General features: G+C 43.5%; 2 protein-coding genes across 4 annotated transcripts in view; one reads left to right on the top strand and one right to left on the bottom strand.

Annotated features, from left to right (window-relative positions):
- The window catches only part of GLMP (glycosylated lysosomal membrane protein), a 29,758-nt gene extending 19,667 nt beyond the window's left edge, over positions 1-10,091 (top strand). The window contains exons 4-6 of the mRNA XM_068107672.2: positions 2,523-2,738; positions 6,184-6,446; positions 6,543-10,091. Coding sequence (XP_067963773.2) covers positions 2,523-2,738; positions 6,184-6,446; positions 6,543-6,717 — 654 coding nt within the window. The 3' untranslated portion in view covers positions 6,718-10,091. The remainder of the gene's footprint in view (positions 1-2,522; positions 2,739-6,183; positions 6,447-6,542) is intronic.
- Positions 9,863-17,460, bottom strand: LOC137421528 (GDP-fucose protein O-fucosyltransferase 4). 3 transcript variants are annotated; one of them, XM_068107671.2, is made up of 6 exons: positions 17,213-17,460; positions 14,576-14,907; positions 11,418-11,749; positions 10,899-11,252; positions 10,489-10,760; positions 9,863-10,334 (listed from the first exon to the last, which is right to left on the bottom strand). In XM_068107671.2, exons 2-6 carry the CDS (start codon positions 14,703-14,705, stop codon positions 10,214-10,216), a joined length of 1,209 nt encoding a protein of 402 aa, XP_067963772.1. In that variant the 5' UTR covers positions 14,706-14,907; positions 17,213-17,460; the 3' UTR covers positions 9,863-10,213. The 3 variants fall into 3 exon arrangements, with proteins under 3 accessions (XP_067963772.1, XP_067963769.2, XP_067963771.1); XM_068107668.2 differs by having other exon boundaries at positions 9,863-10,344; positions 11,418-11,781; XM_068107670.2 differs by having other exon boundaries at positions 11,418-11,781; positions 17,213-17,448.
- Between the last annotated feature and the right edge of the window lie 4,563 nt (positions 17,461-22,023).

A 22,023-nucleotide genomic window follows, 5' to 3' on the forward strand; every position in this document is an offset into this window, starting at 1 on the left:
TCAACATCCCACCACCATGTTTCCGAGTGCCTTGGTGGTCCTTTTGTCCATCCACATACCTCACCAACGGCTCCCAACAGACTAGCTTTCATTGACATCCAACCACTTTCAAGCTCAACCACATCATCCTCTACCCTACTCAGCCTCTCTTTTAATGCCTCCCTTACTGTCACCTCTTTCAACCTCCACACCTTCATTCTCGGTTGGTACTTCACCCGCCGAGCTCTCCTCGCACCTTTCACCCTTATGTCGCAGACAACCAAGTGGTGCTGTGAAACAGCCTCCTCCCCCGGGATCACCTTTGTGTCCCGGAGGTGCCCCCTATCTCGCCTACGCACCATCAGGTAGTCAACGGTTGTCGTCGACCCACCTGACGTGTATGTAACAAGCTTATTGTCCTCTTTCTGGAACTGAGTATTACAAATCAACAAATCAGCTCCATCAGCAAACTCCAAAATCCTTTCACCTTCTCCATTTCTCACACCATATCCGTAACCCCCATGAACTCCCTCAAAACCGTCCATACTCCTTCCCACATGTCCATTTAGGTCTCCTCCCACCACAACAACTTCCTCATCTTTCACGTTTTCCATCAGCTTCTCTATCGCACACCAGAACTTGTCCTTCTCTTCATCGCTTCGACCAACCTGCGGAGCATATCCCGAGATGACGTTCACCAAGAGCTTTCCAATCATCATTTTCACCATCATCAACCTATCACTCACTCTAGTCACACTCACCACACTGTCTACAAACTCCTGAGAAAACAGGACACCAACACCATTCACGCCCTCCGGGCACCCTTGCCACACAAACTTGTATTTCTGTCCCTGCCTACCCTTCACCATTCTCACACCACTTCCCTTCCATCTCGTCTCTTGCACACAACATATGTCCACTCTTCTTCTGACCAATACTTCCACCACTTCTCCTGATCTCCCTGTCATTGTCCCTACATTCCATGTCCCAAACCTCAGAAACCGATCTCCACTTCGGGCTGCACCCTGCCCATATGTACTTGTGATTGTGATCTATAGGGAGGCCCCATCACCCTCCCCCATCACCCTGCCATCACCCTCCCATCACCCTGCCATCACCCTCCCATCACCCTTTATTGGACCATTTGACTTCTATAGGGTTGGTTTTCTAAGGCTTATATCAAAAGATTAACTTATATCAAATAAGTCTTTTAAGATGGAAACGCGATGACGTCACCGTGTCACACGGCATGAATGATTCCATTGTGCATGCTTTCGTTTTATTTCCAAATTAAAATCTGTTTTCACTTTTGCCGTAAAAATGACATCAGTGCAGCGAGTGTGGTATCTTATTTGGTGAAATTCGGTCGATTTGAAGTGGTGAAAATAAAATGCCATCACCCTGCCATCACCCTCCCATCACCCTTTATTGGACCATTTGACTTCTACAGGGTTGGTTTTCTAAGGCTTATATCAAAATATCAATTTATATCAAATAAATCTTTTAAGGTGAAAGCGCGATGACGTCACCACGTCACGCGGCACGAATGCGCGCCTGTGTCGTTGGAGGTATTGACTTATATAGGGTTAGTTTTCTAAGGCTGTAGGCCGCACCTCATTTTGTCGAATAAAGTGGTATTCGGGTGGTTCCGGTATTTGGGACCGCAGGGACGGAAAGTGCAGGTACGGGGTGCTTGGCACTCCCCAGCCGGCCCGCTCTGAAGGTTCGGATCGGGACACCGGGATTCATTCCGGTCGCCCGGTCGGCCCGGAGGTGGGGGTGCGGGGCCTGTCACGGAATGTCAAAACAAACGGCCTGCCGGGGCCGCCGAAAAGTCGGGCGTGAGGGGCGCGTCCACTAATGGAACGCCTCTCGCTTCCCAGATCGAGGGCCACGTGGTCAGGAGAACCTCGTCCCTTCTGGTTGCCCTGCCGTCCCACCGGGAGCGCTGGCAGGGTGTACTTCAAACTAAGCTTAAGTGTCAAGTGTTAAGTTCCTCCTTGCCCTCGCAAGGGAAAGGCTAGGGTCAAGCTCTTCCAAATTTCCAAACACTAGAAATCGGACGTCTCAAATTAATTAATCATTTGTTAATACATCTCAGTCGCCCGCGACCTCTCTAGCGCGGGCGTCGAACCAGTACGTTCTACGTTTGGAGCACTCCCAACGTTCAACTTTTTTGCCATTCAAAAAAGCGCAGTTAATACACCGGTAAAAAAGCTATTCTGTACATTCCAGAGCCTGCAGTGCTTGGGTGGAGGGCTTTCATCCACCAGGTAGGATCTACACCATAATTTGCCGTTTGTTCGTCTCTTTGGAGATAATGAACGAACTTTTCCCGCAAGGCTCTGTGTTAATTATAGCATTTGGTGAATAGTACTTTATACTTAAAATCAACATCCGCTTCACTCGAGTAAACCGATGCCCTGGATAGACCCATTTCATGTTTGACCTTTTTTTTTTTTTAACGTTTGGATTAAAAAATGTTTTTGTTGTTGCATTAAATCTGACCCTCATTCAATCGGAGGAGAAATTGTTGTCTACAGGTGAAAGGCTTGGAAACAGATGGCCGTGATGCCAGTCTACCTCACCTTCTCCACAATGCAAACTGTTCACAGTTTGAGGTGTGCATCAGTGGATTTGAACCACAAGGAAATTATACGCGCTTTGCCATCGAGTTGATGCTCTTCAACCAAGTGAATAATTATTCTTCCGACGTCGTCAAGTCAATAGATGATGAATACACACCGACCATCTTTAAGGTAACACCAAAGCAGTATAATTAATTCTGAATCCTTGCACCAAGTATGTTTGTCGAGTGATATTGATAATAATTTGTGCAAATTGTGGGGTCAAGGGGGAGGGGAGAGATAGGAGAGATTCAAATAAGCAGTCTACCATCTAGCATTTGAGTCTGTTTATCTGTTTGTTTGTCCGCACAGAATAAATATGATTACCTCTGCAACCATTGGTCCGATTGACAGGAAATTTTCACCATAGGTGCAACTCCACCTGTATAAATTTTTAATAATTATGTCATAGGTCACATGCTACAGGCGCCATCTTGGAAAAAACGAAAAACTTTGCACCTCTATGTTAGAAAGTGCTGCGTAGAAAAATTGAGACATGGCTCATTGTAAAGAACTCTCCATGGGGAATAACATGTTAATTATGATGTCATAGGTGCCTCCATTATGATGTCATAATTCGACACGTACAAAACTTCAATCAATATGAAATTTTAGGGTCATCTCGGGATAAATTTGTGGAGAAAAAGAAAAAATGAGGGTGACTGCATCGGTCATGTGGTGAGGCCACCATCATGGAAAAACCGAAAAACTTTGCACCTCTATATCTCCGAAAGCGCTGCACAGAAAAAATCGAGACATGGCTCATAGTTAGCCAGCCAACCCCACAAAAAGTGCCGAAAAACTGGTTTGATGGCATCTCTGTTACAAGCAAACTAACTACCCAGATGTATTCGTTAGGTATCCGGGATCATCACCTGGGTGGATGTCAGTTTTGTAAGTCGTCATTTCCGGTATAAAATGACGTCATTCAAAATGGGTATGCTATATGGCAAAGCAATAATCATGAGATTTTGTAATTTTGACTGACAAAAGACGCGTGTTTGTGCTGTATGTATTATCATTTGATATATATGTATATGTGTAGTATATGTATGTGTGTAGTATATATTTGTATATGTGTATGTAGTATATTTGTATATGTATATGCACTTGGAATGTATATGTAGCCACATTGCTCGTACTTTCGGAGAATGTCGTTGGCAATACTTGTCTATTCGGCGTACTGTCAATGCCGATCCTATGTCCAGCTGCATGAAAGAGGTTCACCAAGTTCTCAGACCGCGTAGCTTGGTGAAGGGCGAGACCAAGTCCTATATGCTTTGGTGTCATCTTTTTGCTCTGACGCCGTGAATATAATGTCTTGAGCAATGCTACAAATCTTTGTGTGTATTCCTTCATTCATAGTCTGCTCCTCCTCATCTGTGTATCCCAATACCTCTTCTCCTCCAAAGAGTACGCACAGAAATAGATACAATTATCTCTGTAACATGGTCATTGTCGATTCCATGGCACTCTCTGGTGTGTCCATGTTTGTCCCGAAGATCAGCACGTAGTTGTAATGCTGTGTGTACGATTTCCTCAAGTGGTGTATCTTCCAGAGCCCATGGTTGTTGTGTGTCCTCTGATGCTTGGGAGGAAGAATCTGATTCTTCATTGACAGCTCTTTGGAAGTGTCGAGGCTATGGTCATTGTCTTCAGATCACTTGGGTACAACAGCAGCGGCGACTTTGGATCAAGAGGACGGACAGTGCAGCAACTCGGGCCACTAACCTTCTCAACACCATCATAGAAACTCTGCCTTCTTGATGCATACTTGTCAGGAATGTGGTGTCCACTCACAGAACAAAGGTCTTCATACCGATGCCACACATGAGACATGTCGTACACATGCCCACTTGATAGTCCCTGTATAATATCCAAGCAGATCTCATCTAAGTGTATGTCATTAACATCGCTGGTTCCTGATTGGCTCCGTTTTTCAACAGCTCGCTGAAAGTTTATCCAACAGTTCAGATGATACTTGCCTTCGGCAGCACATAGGTCTCCTACAACACCCGCCAACCTATCGCTCATGGTGACATCATTGACAGCCATGTTGAGTACCTTCTGAGACATGCTCAGTGCTCACGGTAGATATATTCCGTATATCTTCTTTTCTCTCATCAACTTGGTAAAATATACACCATTCCCAGTTCATGGACGACATGGACGACATGGACGACATGGAAGATCTGGATTGGCGCGATTGTCCCTCGCACACTTCTCCGGGCGTTTCCATGGGATCGATGGTGCCTGTATTTGATTTCTGGCATAGTCGTTCCAGTTTAGTTTCAGTACTAAAACTCCCATATAGCAGGATTTATGCCAAACAAATGTACCGTCAGACTAATCGTTGTCATTCAGATCAGCCAACCTTTGCACTATTTCTGATTCTGGCAAGTCCACGTCTTTTAAGCCGACCAGTTCATTAACAACCTCTCGAATTGGCGTCTTTCCCTGCTCTGTGCTCTGTCGTAGTTTGGTCTCTCCTTTTCGTGACTTTTTCTCACAGAATAGACACGAATTTCCTGATGAAACGGGACCCTTCCGCATGGGTTTTAAAACTGCTACGGGTTCCATGTTTCATCGATCCTCATAGAGCAGATTTAAACCTGTGGAAAGACAAAAAATAATACTGGTGAAGTCATTTAATTAAAACGTGTTCTAAACAAATGTTGTATATTTATTTACAAGACTGACGCAAATATATCAAACAATAACCATTCGGAATATAAACATTTTGGATTTCACAAATTCTTCCAGCAACCTGCAAATGATCTAAATTACCATAATAAGTAATCTAATCAGCAGAAATGTTAAGCTCCTATATTTTTTGCCGTTTCCCCCATCCTGCAGGATTAACATACAATCGCAGGGGAGGGGTTTCTTTTGGAGATCTCCAACACAAGTGCGAAATATTCATACAAAAACGTTTTTTCCGATGCCCCTGCTTTTGAGAATTATATTCATTACTTTACTCACAAAAAACAATTTTATACTCGCAGTAGAGTGTTGAATTGAAAAAAAAACTGTCAAAAAGATGATTTAATGGTAGTTTTGGCCGCCATTTTGTTTTTTCGCTTTTTGACACTTTAACGGCCAAAGCCAAACTGACGTCCACCCTGGTGATGTTACATAGGACCCATAGAACGTGCCTGTCTAGTTAGTTTGTAACAAAGATGCCATCAAACGACACAATAGCCTGTGTTGGCTGGCTGACTATCATTGTAAAGAACTTTCCATGGGGAATAATATATGTTAATGACAGTCTTAGGTGCCTCCATTATGATGTCATAATTCGACAACTACAAAGCTTCATACGATGAGAATGAAATATCTTGGCCATCTAGAGATAAATTTGTGGGGAAAAAAATATATATAATGATGACGTCATCGGTGACGTGGTTAGGCTGCCATATTTTAACACAAGCCTTAAAAACCACTAAAAACACATCCTGGTGAGGGTCTGCAATCTCTGATTGCTCTTTCCTGTTTTGTTTTTGATTTAATAGATTTTGGTCCCTTTTATTATTATTATTGTACAATATTTACTGGAGTATTAAAATGTACCGCACAGGTCTTATCTACAACCCTCCGAAATGAAGACTCGCAGACTTACATACAGTGGAAGCCAGTTTCTTACAACAAGCGCTTGAAGAATCGCGAGGCATCGGTTCCCTGTAAATACTATGGTGGTTCTTCGCCAGACAAGAAACAAGAGCCCAACAGAACCATCGCTTACATTTTCTACAAGGGAGTCCTGAGTCACGTGCAGGCATTCAACATCTCGTTTGGAATTGGGAAAGAGGACTTTTATAACGTCACTAATTTTATTAGCTGGTGAGTCTTCGCTTCTCAAATTTAAATAGCAGTAAATGTATGCCATGTTTGCATCGGCACTTCCTGTCTCATAATCCCTCGTTTATATTTTGACAGGACTGCGCTGGTTGGCTTTGGCAAACCCCCACTGGAATCCATATCCGAGCTGATGTTCATATTGATCTTCGTCTGCCTGGGCCTACCTGCCCTGTTGTTGTTGCTCAGTATTGTACTTGCTTTGTGGCACCAACAGCAGTGGCATGGCTACCTTCCCATTGGTGAAACGCACTGAGTGTCTCCAGCCACGGCTCACACTGCCTTTTTGTTGTGCACTTTTTTTTGTTTTTTTGGGTTTTATTATTTTGGGCTTTAACCACAAGTAATGGATTCAAATTGGTTTAATGAAGAGCTTTTGGGTGAGAATGGGTTGTGGGTTTGCTACGTCGATCAATAGTTTCTTAACGAACATGTCCCATATGAGACAGACCAGGCCGGGCTAACACAGCTGAGAATATCTTCTTCATACGAGGCCTCACCAAAGCAGTACAGTGGACCAATGAACACACTTTCTTGGTGTTTTGTTAAGGTTGTGAACCCTCAGGTTTATAAATAAAAGGGTTTGAGAGTGGGTCTTTGGAATGATGACCTCTAACAATGTCGAACTTTAAGGTTAATTTGTGGTAATTTTAATACACAATTTGGGATATCTTCTTCAATATTGCATTCTTCATCTTTGTCATTTTGGTTGCTAAGGAAGCCTTCTTCTTCTTATCGTGTCCACGGACAGTCTATACATGGCCCAGCCAAAACTGGACACATTTATGTACCTTGTTGTTGAATTCGGCAAGATCTGCAACAGTGCAGGGTTCCTCTAGCGATGGACATTGCAGGAGATGTTGCATGGTCTGTGGCTCAGTGCCACATTCGCAAATTGTCGGGCTGGTTGTATATCCCCATTTATTTAGTGACACCTTTGAACGACCTACACCAGTCCTAAGTCTATTGAGGCACTTCCATGTTACCCAGTTGCAATTAGCTCCTGGGGGAAGGCTTTCATCAGGTAGAATTTCCATCGCTGGGGGTTGTTGCAGAATAGCAAGTTGCCGGTCTTTCCACAAAGCGATGCAGGCTTCAGATGGGGTTGAGTGTAATGAAACAACACTGTTCATGAAGCTCGTCCTTGACTTTAGGCGGCTGAGTGTAGGTGTATGACCATGCAGAGAGTGCCTCTCGTGAAGCCATCACAGCAGATATGACCATGACGCCATCACAGCAGATATGACCATGAAGCCATCACAGCAGATATGACCATGAAGCCATCACAGCAGATATGACCATGAAGCCATCACAGAAGATATGACCATGAAGCCATCACAGCAGATATGACCATGACGCCATCACAGCAGATATGACCATGAAGCCATCACAGCAGATATGACCATGAAGCCATCACAGCAGATATGACCATGAAGCCATCACAGCAGATATGACCATGAAGCCATCACAGCAGTAACGGTGATGTCTGAGACCGATGTTCATACAAGTATGAAAATCCACACGACCAGCGTGCACTGCCCTTGCTGGGCCTTGGAAACCACTGTGCTGATCTCGTTCTTATCTTTATTCTTTTCTCTTCTGTATCTTTGTCTTGTGTCTGACCATGGGAACATGTATTCTGAATGGGTTGTGGTAATGCGTATCCTTATTTTGTGAGATTCTTTGCGAAAGCTTGTTCAAAAACCCATTTTAAAGCTAAAAGTGAAGAACATTATGATCAAAAAAAAAATTGCTTTTCACAAGCCAACTCTCCCTACATTTTCCAATGGGTTGTGCAAAAAAGTTTCAAAATCCACTTTAGGCTAGCTCTGCGACTTCATGATGATGGTTGTGACGGCGGTGTGCAATCGGTTAAAAATGGAAGAAAATGCTTTCTACTGCAATGACCTGGTCACTCGATATTTGTTGAGTCCGTTATTGAATGAAAAGTGCGTTCATATGAACCATGTGTTGAGATGTACCATAATCTGTTACAGAACATAGGTGCTGCCAACAATTTATTGTTAAATGTTATGCTGAGTGGTTTGCCATTGCCTTCCCAGCATTCAATGTGGGCAGGAATTTGGAATTTGTTCAGGGTGCCGGCGATGGCTCACCTACTTTACACGAGACACGGATTTTTTGACATGCACTAATAATGCTGGCAGACAGGACACCCGTTTAACGACACCCGTTTTATCCGAAGGACGTGTGCACTTTTGATCGATAAATCATCCTGCCTGTGAACTACCAGGATGACAGTTTACAGATGGATCGAGATTCAAACAGAGGTGAGTAGTATGGGCTATACGGTGTATAATAATAAAATATAACCACCTTTAGAGGCCATTTCTCCCCGCAAACCGGGGGTTGGCCTTTTTCGGGAACCGTGGTTGTTGTTGTTTTTCGGTCCCCTTTTTGAAGGGGACCGAAACCACGGTGTATGCCTGCGTATATATGAATATTAAATATAGTTTTCAGACAAAGGAATGCAACTGCATCTCCCTCACCTCAGATACTCTTCCATAAGTGCAGTTATGGTTCTGGAACATTCTATGCTCTGATTCACCATTAGGTGGCAGTCTCGTAATCTTAAATCGCTTGGTTTGGACATCGGAATAGGTGAACTTGAGCACAGGCTGAGAAAAACAGTGTACAATTTACAAGCTTTTAATTTGTTGATCATTAAAGTATTGGGTATTATTTAACCCCTGTTTTCCATGCTTTGAGTTTATACAAATGTTTTTGGTTTTTTAAGGGTACCAATTGTTTGCATGAGATGTGTTGTAAATGATTTTATAACCTTTGGGAAACGTTTGTCCAATCTATTTTTGTGGTGAATGTTCTTGGAAAAAAAGAAAAAGAAAAATATTTTGAATTTTTTTTTTAAATACGTTAATTATTTTCATTAATTAATTACTTCGTTATTATCCTTTTTTTTTTTTCCCCTTAAATAATTTTCATGTCTTGGGCCCACCATTATTCCTTGGGACAATTCCAGGGTTAACATCGCTTGATCTACCAATCGCTTTTCCATGAGGTCATGTGACCACAGTCTGCCAGCATTTTTCATATGCAGATTGTGAGTGAGCCTCTCCTGTTTTAAAGCAAACCTCAGTTGCTTTATTCCCGTAAAGTCCAACTTTTTCCCCTTTCGATCCCCATCCCTTACCACCGTGCTCATTTTTCACACCTGCATTGGCTTGGATCGTATTGGTAGCAAAGGCCTCTATTTCCTCCATGGATATCCATTTGGGGGGTTTTTTTCTGCCAATTATTGCCCTCGCTGCAATTTATCCTGCCAGCTTTTAACCTCATGCTTGCACTTTATTTTCAATAATCCCAATACTGTTGAAATTGTGATGAATTGCAATGCAATGCAAAGAAGAAAAACCACTGAATAACCAAATATTTGATTTCATTATAGCATTGATAGAGAAAAGTACAAATGTGTGCAATCTTAATTCTGTTATATACAGTATATCCATTGTATTAAATGCTGTAAAAATTGGTGTGTAAATGTTTGCTTGTAAACAAAAAGGGAGCACCTTCGCAAGGTTGATTTTTGTATCAAAACGATTGTTGATAAAATGGGAATAATACTGAGATATAAATAAATTATTGAGCTAACCCCACTTGTGTACAGTGCACTGTGTACGTCAATGACTTTTGAACATCAAAGGAGAATAGTCTTGAATGTCGGTGTTGCCAACGCCCGCCATGATGGCACTGATGCCAGGCCACTGCTTTTCTCATATGCCCATGTAGTGCCAAAGTCGTGAGGGGTCCGACTCGTTATGAAGCAGCATAGACACCAGGGCATGGGCTTGGTCCAGGCTCTGCCAGTAGTCGTTAAGCCAGTGAAGACGCCACCTGCACACACCTGTTGTAATATAACTTCCAGTAGAAACCTCTGAATCGTAAGACATCCAAACAACAAAAGTTCAGCAATTAAGTTGCACATTTAAAGTTTTGGTTCAATCACATCGTTGTTGCATTGTCTACGAGTTTTAGGGATCGTTCTTACGGGTCATCCTCTGGGATCTCCTGCAGCTCCCCCAATCCTGGTGTCGGTTCTGGACAGCCCATGTGGTTATAGGCTGCAGTACGCACGGGAGGGATGGGGTTCGCTTGTGGTGATGTCTGATGAAGGCGCAAGGCCTGGGCCCTGCTGTTGATGTCGTCGCACACGAAGCATTCAAAACCATTCATGTAGTTGGGCTTTTCAAAGTCGTTGACGCCCCACTTGCGCCGTTCCATCTCGGACACAAGGAATTGGTTTTTGATGCCATGGGGGCTCTGTAAGGAAGAACATGGGTTATCCTTGTGTCTGCAAGTATAATCTTTAAACAAACAAATTTATTTCATGAATTGAGAACAACTTTTAATCTCGATGCTTTGTATGTCCGAGTTTCCAGAAAGAACAATTGCAATCACCTTGAAGGTTAAAAACTTCTCATACTCTTGATCATTGGTGTCCAGCATCAACAGGTACGCGGCAAGCGCCTGTGGCGTAGGAAAGTCATCCACAAGCACGGCAGACATGTCCGCAGGAAGCCAGGTGCATACACGGGCAGAACCGCGATACACTGGTACGGAGCCCAGGTGCAATGGCCTCCACAGTTTCTCTGTCATATAGTCATTGCAATGGGCATTCTCAAAGGCCAGCTGGAATTTGTAGCCTGCCAGCAGATCCAGACACTCGGGGTCTTCGCCGATGGCAGTTTGCGTGTCTGCAAGACGTTCGCTTGGGAATGCTCTGTTCCGCAGACATTCGCCGTACGAGTCGACCTGCATGGAGACCAGAAAGTCATGTCAAGGAAGGTGTGAATTACTGGTAATATGAAATCTTCCCTTGCTTGAAGATTTCATATGAACACCGTTTTATAAATGTGACAAGGGAGGATGCAGGACTGGAGAGCATCGACACCGGTCACCATAGAACAAGTAACAAACCGGTATGTAATTCATGAGCTCACGGACGTAGCGGTCACGGTCCGACGCCACGTCGCAGTGGGACTGCAGGTACACAACAGGTGCCCGACCGGCGATGCGTAGCTTGTTCTTCTGTTCCAGTGGCACGGGAGGCCGGCGGAGGTAGTCCAGGCTCGGCAGCCACTGTGTGGCCAGCGGGTAGTCAGATTCCTGGCGAAAGGTGGCTGTGTAATTGAAAAGGCGCAGCACGGGTAGATGTGACAGCAGGTAGTTATTCATGGGTGATTCTTCATGGAACAAGGCCCATGCCTGGTGGGGTAGGCGTGGTAGAGGAACCTCGTAGGCGCGGAAATCTGTACCATAAAAGAGGATAGCCTTGGTTCGCCTGTGCAGTCATTCACACACGCCATGTAAAGCTTGAAATCGGTTGGGATTTAAAGGAGCATGTTCACACACATGAAGGCAACATCGTTTGAGGAAATAGATACTTTTTACATTCATGCCAAGGATTATTCAATGAGGAACAAACGAACAGTCGATTTAATTTCAACTTGGGATCCAGGCATCACGAGTTAAGTGCTTAGATGGGAATAACAAACAGGCAAACTTTAGAAGAGATTTACATGGAAGACATGAGGAATCAATCAGCAATCATTGTCTGATCCGGATAGACAATGTATTAAATCCATCCCTGGGATTACATGACTAATTTATGTTATTCCAACAGTACATAATACGTAATTAAGAGTTCATGGACTGTTTTTGGGTGTCATTTTTAGTTGAAGAAGACGTTTTGCTCACAAATATACAAACATACATACAACTAGAACGGCACTCGGTAGAGGGCACACCTCCGCCAGGCTGAACATTTTATGTTGGGTAACCCACTGATAGGCCTGATCTGAATTTGGACCTGAATCAAAAACGAATCGGCTTATTCTTGTCACCTAACCAACTCATCCACCAAGTTTAGTCATAACTCATCCACAACATTTTAAAATATGTTATACATCACTTTTCGCCTGATCTCTCATTGGTGAAGAATCACTTAAAAATTAAATAATTCTCGTATCCGAATCCATATTCAGATCTTCAAAATCGAATCGATTACTCCTTGTCACACACACAACCTCCAAGTTTCGTCTGAATCCGTCCACAACTTTTTGAGATATCCTGCTATATATAGTTTTTGGCCCCATCTCCCAATGGTGAAGAATCACTTTAAAAAATTCTACGAGCCGGATCCGAATCCGGATCTTCACCAAAATCTAATCATTTCGTCCTTGTCACATACACTACGTCTCTGACATATTTCGTCCGAATCCGTCCACGACATTTTGAGATATTGTGTTCACAAACAAACAGACAGACATGGGCGAAAACATAACCTCCATCCACCTTTGGTGGCAGAGGTAAATGTATTACAAGCATGTAATCGTTCTTGATACCATGACATAATTCAGCCATATCTTGTGCCATTTTGCTTTGGTCGTTTCTTTTTACCTTTATCGAAGGCTCAACTGGGAAGCGTATACGTAAATCTCATGCAAGACGAAAGGATGTACAAGGGAACGAAGGAGATTTGGTTGGTCCTGGAATGTCGGAAGAGTTCAATGTGAACATCGGTTTGAGACGAAGCGCTTTCAGCCCCCTCCTGTTTATCATGGTAATGGAGCTGGTAAACAGGAAGGTAAACATGAACGATATTCTGGGAGGATATTTTATGCGGACAATCTGGTTGTTGTGGTGAAGAGTGGCCTCTCTCTGGAAAAGTAGTGGTAGCAGAAACGTGGGTTTAAACTGGGATTAGATATGGGAACATGGATGTTGACGAGACGGAGCTTTGGTGTGGATGGGAGATTGTAGTGATTGTAATATCTATGAAAATCTCATCAAAGGTGAATGTAGTTGATATTGTACACCGCTCCTTTCCTATTCTATCCCCAGGTGCTGCATGACGTCATCACCGGGCACCGAAGGGGGCCTGGCGATGACGCGCGCTGAAAGGGAGTACTCGGTTTTCACTCCGGTTTCTCGTTTTCTTGTTTGTTTGTTTGTCTAGGCGATATCTCAGCCATCCTTTGAGCTCGGAAGCTGAAATTTCGGCACAATAGTGAGCAATGCCTTTGTCAAAAACATATTTTTTGTTTTTTGATTAATTAATTAATTGATCAATTACTTAATTATTATCGATTTTTAAAGTACTCATTTATTTCCTTTCTCATCTGGGCATTATCTCAGGCACCTTTTGAGTTAGGAAGCTGATATTCGGACACGACAGTGACCAAGTGATTTGGCTATAAAGGATATTTTTGATTTATTAACTAATATATTAATTATTTAATTATTCAATTAACCTTTTTTTTTTTTTTTTTTTTTAGTTGGATTCAGAAGAAACGGTGGTGGTTTAGGTATTATATTAGCCAATTAATTAAAAATTTAAGTATTAACCATTATTATTTATTTATTTTCATTATTAATCACTTTTTTTTCTCATCTGGGTAATATCTCAGGCAGCTTTTGAGCAAGGAAGCTAATATTCAAACATGACAGTGACCAAGTGATATGGCTATAAAAGGATATTTTTGATTTATTGATTAATCAAAAAAATCGAATTTATTATTTATTGATTAATTAATTAATATTTCCGATTAATGACTTATTTAATTTTCAAAAAGTTACAGCTTCGGATAAAACACTGGTGGTTTAGGTATGCTATTAGTCAATTGATTAAGAAATTCTTTTACGATTAATATTCATTGATTTTAATTACGCAATTAATCAATTATTGTACACTTCTCCCTCCCAATTCCGTATCTATGTACTGCACAGCGGTATCGCCGGACGCCGAAGGTGCCCCGGCAATGCTGCGCGCTGGAGGATGTTATTTATTTACTTGGCATGGAGGTGGTGGACTTTGAATGTATCTGTACTTGTTTGTTCCTTCCTTTACAACCTTCGTTTATCCCCCACCACACACCCCTTCCCAAAAAATAGAATACACATGCAAAGGTGTTTGCATGTTTCTCATTTTCCAAAGTGATTAAACCTTCCAAAACACCACACGACATTGCATTTTTGAGTGAACAATTAATGATGCACAGTATGTGTGACTTGGTAGGTCTGCCATATATATATATATATCAGGGTTTATGTATTTTTCACTATGTACAACTCACTTGAATAGGTGCACCTTCTTTTTCTTAGTGACAAGACAGGCGCCTTGTGGGCAATCGATACGTTCCGTCGATCCGGGAAAATGTGGGAAGATCCCATCATGCCACCAGAGTAGCAGTGGAAGCTCAGCATTCTTCCGAGGGTCACGAAATCCCACCGGTTGCATTGGTCGATGGATAATAGGCGTGGCTTGGCGCATGTCCAGCGCGATGAGTGGAGACGCTGGTTCGAACGCGGAAGGGGCTGAGCCAGGCTGCCAGGCAATCGTCAGTGGGGCATCGAGGATAATCGTGATGACAGGCAATGTGATGAAGATTGCCAGGTATCCATGTTCCTGAGATGCAAATTGGACAGAAAGAAATACAGTATCAAGCTCAGTCGCTCCTTTCCCAGCAGTGATAACGAGCTGTACAGCCATTTGGCCCAAATTAAAGATCTCATTCATTAAAACATGGCAGACTTTTTAACGACATAAAATTAACTTGTCAAAATAACAATCAGATTGAAAGCTTGCAGTTCAGAATTTAAATCCTTTTTTGTTTGCCTGGCTCATGCACTAGGCCATTTTGGGCAGTATATAGCCAGGTTGTTGCTTGCGAGCAATGCTAGGTTTTTCCTTGGCCAATCTGAACGCTTGACATCCTACAAGGTCTTCATTCAGAGCTTGAGGGAGTACTGCTCTCCGTTTGGACTGGCGCCCCTGCCTCACACCTTGCCTTTCTTGAAGCCATGGAAAGTAAGGCCCTCAAAATCATTGGGATCTCCTGCGACCAAGTCTCAGCCTGTCACTCTCACATCGCAGATAGGTCAGTGGGCTGTCTGTATTACACCGCATACTTTTTGGTCTTGCACCCTCTGCCCTCTCCTGGCTGTCCCTCTGAGGTTTCTGCAGGGCACACATGGTCTGCCAGTACCTCTTGTTAAATTCCTAAAATCCAAGCTCACTGCTCACCTTCAATCATTTGTTCCTCTTTTCTCTCACCTGTAGAGCGAAAGTACCCAATCTGTTCAGTCCCATTCTTCCCTCCAGGCCTTCAAGACAGCTGTTCACCACTACCTCAGGTCCATACTCGTGATCTCTTCTACCGTTAAATCTCACTTGAATCTCTTCAACTGTTCATTTTTTTTTTACTTCAAGGTAAACATACTTCCATCTCCATCCATAGTCTAGTCTCCATAGATCTAGTCCCACATTCCCAAGCAATCCATTTTTCCAGGTTATTGTGAGGTTATTCCCTTTTCCCAACCGCACCACTTCTTGTTTGTTAATTATCTGCTGGTTTGTCGCTTTTCTGTTTCCTCCCCACTTTCCCCTTCCTCTTCTTGCTGTTTTTCATTCAGCTTGTGTGCAACTTGTTCACCCCCATGTGTTCTCCAGCCCTTGATCTTACTCCTACTCTGCTGTTGGTGTTTCCCCCTTTTAATTTTGTTTCCTTGCATTCTGCTCGAGCTCTTCCACGAGTCTTGATCATGGATACAAGAAATAATGTCTGGAAGGATTGGGAGGAAGCTTAGTTACATACACCTGTGTCGAGTCTGGGTTTGAATCCCGACCCAGCTATAAAGGCTCATCCTGGTGATTTGCATGCAGGGCGAGAAATCAGTGTGCCCTGTTCCTCGACGTAAAACTGGAGGACCCGCCTGCCAGCCCTGGTTGTCGGTGCACACTAAAGACCCCATGGTGTCCTTTGCAAAGAGTAGGTGAGTTGTTGTCAGCACCCTGAACAAATTCCAACTTCATAGCTCTTCAATGTCAAGCCATATAGTCAGCCGGATCTTGAAATAATTGACCAAAAAATGCACCCCAGCTCACCTGCAAGGTGGGCATAATTGGGGACATTAAGATTACGAGTAGTTGTATGTCTGAAACAACGGTGGGGATTTGTTTTTTTTGTTAAAGCCACGGTCCCATAGAGCCTGCGTTGGTATACGATGGGCTTCGATGGCCCACGATCACTCTGAACAAGTCGGCATGAACTGATGATGATGAAGTGACGGCTGATGGCTGGGGTTTATATACCCCCAAAGTAGCTACAAGGACGCACGATGATCCTGCGTCCTCGCAGGGTTGTCGTACGTTGGTCTACGACTGTAGGATCGTAGACCATCTTTTGAACATTTCAAAAGATGATTTTCCAACCTACGATGGCCACAAAATCGTACGTCGACGCAGGATGGGCTCCACGATCCTACCATCGTATACCAACGCAGGCTCTATGGGACCATGGCTTTAATGGGTGGGAACGAGTATTCCACACTCATCAACTCGCACAAACACACATAGAAACATGGGGCACACACGGACACACACACACACACACAATGTCTCACGAGAGGGTAAAGACTACAAGAGGCTATAAATTGGTAGTCCTCCAAGTACAGCACAATGGTTGTGGTCTCAGTGATGGATTATCAAGGTGGTCATGGGACATCATTTCGTTTTAAAGACCAATCTTTTGCATCGATCACTAACACTATCTGGTGGTTCTTATCTCTCCACCCGTGAAGTGTGCAGTGTCGCATGAGCGAGTCTCTCCGTCCAATTCAACTGTCTGGTCCCTTTGCAATGCAGTGACGTCATGTGATTAGTAACGGGACCATCGCGATACAGTTACCGAAAAATCGAACACATCACTTACTGATGGACATATCTTCATCCTGGGCACGGCGCAGCCAGCAAAGAACAGTTTCGGGCCTTTAAATGAAAAGACGTTTTCAATACTTTCACTTGAATACAAGTAGTCATGTGGGAATTTATTTACTTTCAAAGGGTTGAACTTGACGAATGGAAAAAATAATGAACGCCGCAGAGCCAAATACACCACCCAGTTAGTTACTCGGGAAGAAACGCACACATCTTTATTTTTATTTCTTCCTGCCTAACGGTGTTTATATATTCAGACAAAGCAAGAAAGCTAAGAAATTACAATTTAAAAAGAGGCGGGCGAGCCTCGACTACTGAACTATATCGGCCAATTGTAACCTGATTCAATGCTGCAGATCATTATACTGCCATGGCCATCATAAACTAGACAAAAAAAACATGATATAGAACACTTCTAACGCCTAAAAAGAAAAGATGGTAACAAACGACTTAATCTATCATTGCTTTATAACCTATATGATGAACGGATACATGTTTTTAAATATAAAATTATTTCATCAATTAAAATTTCTGTTTAACTTTAAGTACCTCCGCCACCAAAGGGGAAGGGGATGGAGGTTATGTTTACAACCCTGTCTGTCTGTTTGTTTGTGAACAAAATATCTCAAAAAGTTGTGGACGGATTCGGGCGAAATTTGGCAGAGACTGATGGACATATCATACGATGGACGTATGTTACAAGGACGAAATTATTAGATTTTGGTGAAGATCCGGATTCGGATCCGGCTAGTAGAATATTTAAGTGATTCTTCACCATTGGGAGATGGGGCCAAAAACGATACACAGCAGGATATCTCAAAGTTGTGGACGGATTTTGACGAAACTTGGTGGACCGGTTGGGTGTCTGACAAGGACGATTCGATTCGATTTTGGTGAAGATCTGAATATGGATTCGGATATGAGAATTATTTAATTTTTAAAGTGATTCTTCACCATTGGGAGTTCGGGCTAAAACCAACATATAGCAGGATATCTCAAAAAGTTATGGACGGATTTGGACGAAACTTGTTGGACAGGCTGTGTGTGTGATGAACAATCGATTCGATTTCGGTGAGGATCCGGATCCGGCTAGTAGAGTTGTTTAAGTGATTCTTCACCATTGAGTGATATGGCCAACCAGGTGGAGGTATGCTCTCTACTAAGTGCCGTTCTGGTTACTTCGTGTTTCCTTTTGACATTAAACAACTACGTCAGAGAGTGTAGGAGTTTCAGCAATAATTATTTTAAGGGAGAAATTTCCAAAAGGCTAAACGCTTGATTTGCAAATAGAGCGGTATCCAGAACAATGATGCGTTCTATATAACGTGCAGGTGCACACTCAGGAGGATTTACCTAGGAAAAGTCGATTCGCAGCAGGAATATGACGTCATTCTGACTCATCGTGTTCCTTCGGCTCCCGAATGAATGAAACTTTCTAAGCGAGAAATTTCAGACTGTTCCAGCAGAAACTCAAACGGTACTCGGTCGAGAGCATACCTGCGCCAGGCTGAACATTTTACGTTTTGTATCCCACTGATAGGTCGGATGTGGATTCGAACCTGAACCAAAAATCTAATCGGCTCGTTCTTTCCGGGTTACCAACTCATCCACCAAGTTTTGTCATAAATCATCCACAACTTTTTGAAATATCATGTTCCATATCGTTTTTGGCCCTATCACTCAAAAAGTTATGGACGGATTTTGACGAAACTTGGTGGACAGGTAGGGTAAGTGACAAGGAAGAATCGATTCGATTTTGGTGAAGATTCGAGTCTGGATATGAGAATTTCTTCAGTGATTCTCCGATCACCATTGAGAGATTGGACCAATAACGATATATAACATGATAATTATGTCAAAAAGTTGCGGATGGATTTTGACAATACCAGGTGGATAAGTTGGGTAGGTGACGAGATCAAGGCGATTCGATTTTGCTTCAGGTACAGATCCAGATCCGGTCCTATGGTGGGATACAAACCGTAAACTGTTCAGCCTGGCAGGGCTGCATACCGAATTCCGTTCTAGTTGCCCATGAATTCATTCATACACGGAATAAGCCTCCTCCTGCATGTAGGAAACTGGCTCGATAGTAAAATAGGGGTTACGTTGCCAGCTACCAAAGGGTTCTCTGCCCAATTCCTCTTCCACCGCAAAATTGTACAAGCTTCCAAAAAACGCTAGACTGGCAAGTGATCTCCAGCCCGGCGGGCTGGGAATAGGACTTGGGGTCACTGAAGTCACCACCTGTAACACTCTTAGTCAGGAGAGACATTTTGGGACCCTGGTTCAATTCTAAATTCCTGCCAAATTCCACCATGCCACCAAATTCCTGCCCAAGCTACTGCTGGGAGAAGGAAGGGAAACCATCCAGCATGAATCTTGCCACGAAACTGCTTTGGTAGAACCAATGCGCTGTATCACAGAGTATGGTACATCGGATCTGATATAGTTCGAACTCATTGGTTCATACATACATACACACATACACACATATAGAAATTTGCCTTCTTCAATATAGCAGGATTGTTGTGTTGCTAACTCCCGGTTTACCTTTCAATCCGTATTTATCCTTTAAAGCTTTTCACTGTAATTTTTTTTCCTTTCCTCACAAACAATTTGACAAGGAACTTCAATGCAGGAGTGAGGGATAAGATGCATCAAGCCTGGGAAATCCAAGCACCTTGTCCCCAATACTCCTATATGCCTGTTTAATTCAATTTTAAAAACTAACTACTCCTTGTGCTGTCACTACCTCTGCAGGGAGACTACTCCACTCTCCTCTTCTTTACTCTGAAACTGTCACCCCCAGACCTATCACTGTAAATTCTGCTGAAAAACTAATCTGCACTTATTTTGTGGATACCCTTCATTATCTGAAACATCTCTATCTGATCCCCTCGTAATCGCCTTCTTTCTAGTGTATAAAGTCCTGTATCCTTCAGTTGTTCTGCGTGGATTAATCGAGCAAGGCCCGGGATCAATCTAGTTGCCTCCACGTTGAATACAACAACAACAACAGGCATTTTAAGGCTATTTCCCCTGCAAGAGCTGGGGTTAGCCTTGCGGTCCCCATGACGATGTTCTCCATCTTGCCCTATTTTCTGCATCTCTCCTTGTTAACCCCCTTGCCCGCATTTCTTCTTCGACCATGTTTAGCCAAGTCTTTCTCGGTCTTCCCCGTCCTCTACTTCCTTCTACATTCATTTCCATCACTCTTCTCATCCAGTCACTTTCATCCTTCCTCAACACATGACCAAACCATCTCAAACTGTTTCTCTTCACAGCATCCATCACAGGCTCTATTCCCATCACCTTTCGCAATTCATAATTTGTCTTCCTCTCTCTCAACGATACTCCACACATCCACCGAACCATTCGCATTTCCACCCTTTCCAGCCTTCGTTGCTGCTCTACATTCATTACCCATGTCTCGCTCCCATAAATCATAACACTTCTCACACATGCATAACACTTCTCACCTTTCCCTTCAGCTTCAATGACACTCCCCTCCTTGTCAGCACGCCACTCAGTTCCCGAAACGTCTTCCCAAAACGTTGAATACTGGATATATATATATATATACTAGCAGAAGTGCCCGGCGTTGCCGGGCGGGGGAGGGGAGGGGAATGGGGGGAGGGGGGAGGAGGAAGGGGAGGGGAACAGGGGGAGGGGAGGGGAGGAGAGGGGGGAGGGGGAGGAGGGTGGAGGGAAGGGGTGGGGAGGGGAGGGGGGCAGTGGAGGTGGAAGGGGAGGGAAGGAGGAGGGGGTAAGGGGAGGGGAAGGAGAGGAGGGGGGGAGGTGAAGGGGAGGGGAAGGGCAGGGGTAAGGAGGGGAGGGGGAAGGGGAGGGCCAGTCAACAATGACGTTGCAGTTCTCATGGTAGGTGAGCAGTACAACAATCGCGACATCATCCTGCATCTTCGCGACAGCACGAAACAGATTTCGGAGACTCGCCGATCCTATGACGCGGCTTGACGCCCTCCAGTACCGGCATTGCCAGGTGGGGGGAGACCAGTACATTCCCAACCCGTGCATTCGCCCTCTCGACTCAAGCTCACTCGGACAAAAGCCTCGCACAAATTACACCGTGATATATGGTGCGAGTCTGGCGGCGAGGATGGAACATCATGTGATCGCTCTGTGCGAATCAGCGAGCTGTTCTGGCACAGGCTGCGATTCAGTGTATAATGTTCCTCGCTGAAATGCGCGACGTTAACTATGAATAAAAAATATGGATCTCGTCATCGGAGGTCATTTTTAGGTAGGCCATGTCCTTCCCAGGCCCAATGGCCATGTCTATGCCAAAAATCAAGTACGTGAGCCTCTCCGTTTAGGAGTCTTTAGGTAACACACACACAAACTGTGTTTTATTTATATAGATGGCAGCTATATGGCCTTCCTCGGATGTGGTGACCAAAACTGAACACAATATTCCTATTTCTTAAGAAAATAGACAATTTGATAGCCTTCCAAGTTGTTGTTAACATGTTATATTAACCCTGTTAACATTTTGCCAGTTCGGTAGAAAATGGCCATTTTATATAGTTTGGGAAAAAAACAACAACTTGACTTTAATAGAGTCAGGATAGCATAACATAAAAAAATTCTTTTTCTATTTCTTTTTCAATGTTTTTCAAAGGACATATTTCTCTGTGTGATGATAAATCCAGGTGCTGTTTGCTTGGCTCTAGCGTGTCTGCCAGACGCATCGCCATTACATTTGCCTCTCACACAGACAGGTAGACAACTAAATGATCTATCAGATTGGTGACCCCAAAGACAGGTCAAAATGATAATGCTCCGAAA

The sequence above is a fragment of the Myxine glutinosa genome, chromosome 2 (genome assembly GCF_964187855.1).
Source record: "Myxine glutinosa chromosome 2, kmMyxGlut1.1, whole genome shotgun sequence".
In the NCBI taxonomy this organism is placed as follows: domain Eukaryota; kingdom Metazoa; phylum Chordata; class Myxini; order Myxiniformes; family Myxinidae; genus Myxine; species Myxine glutinosa.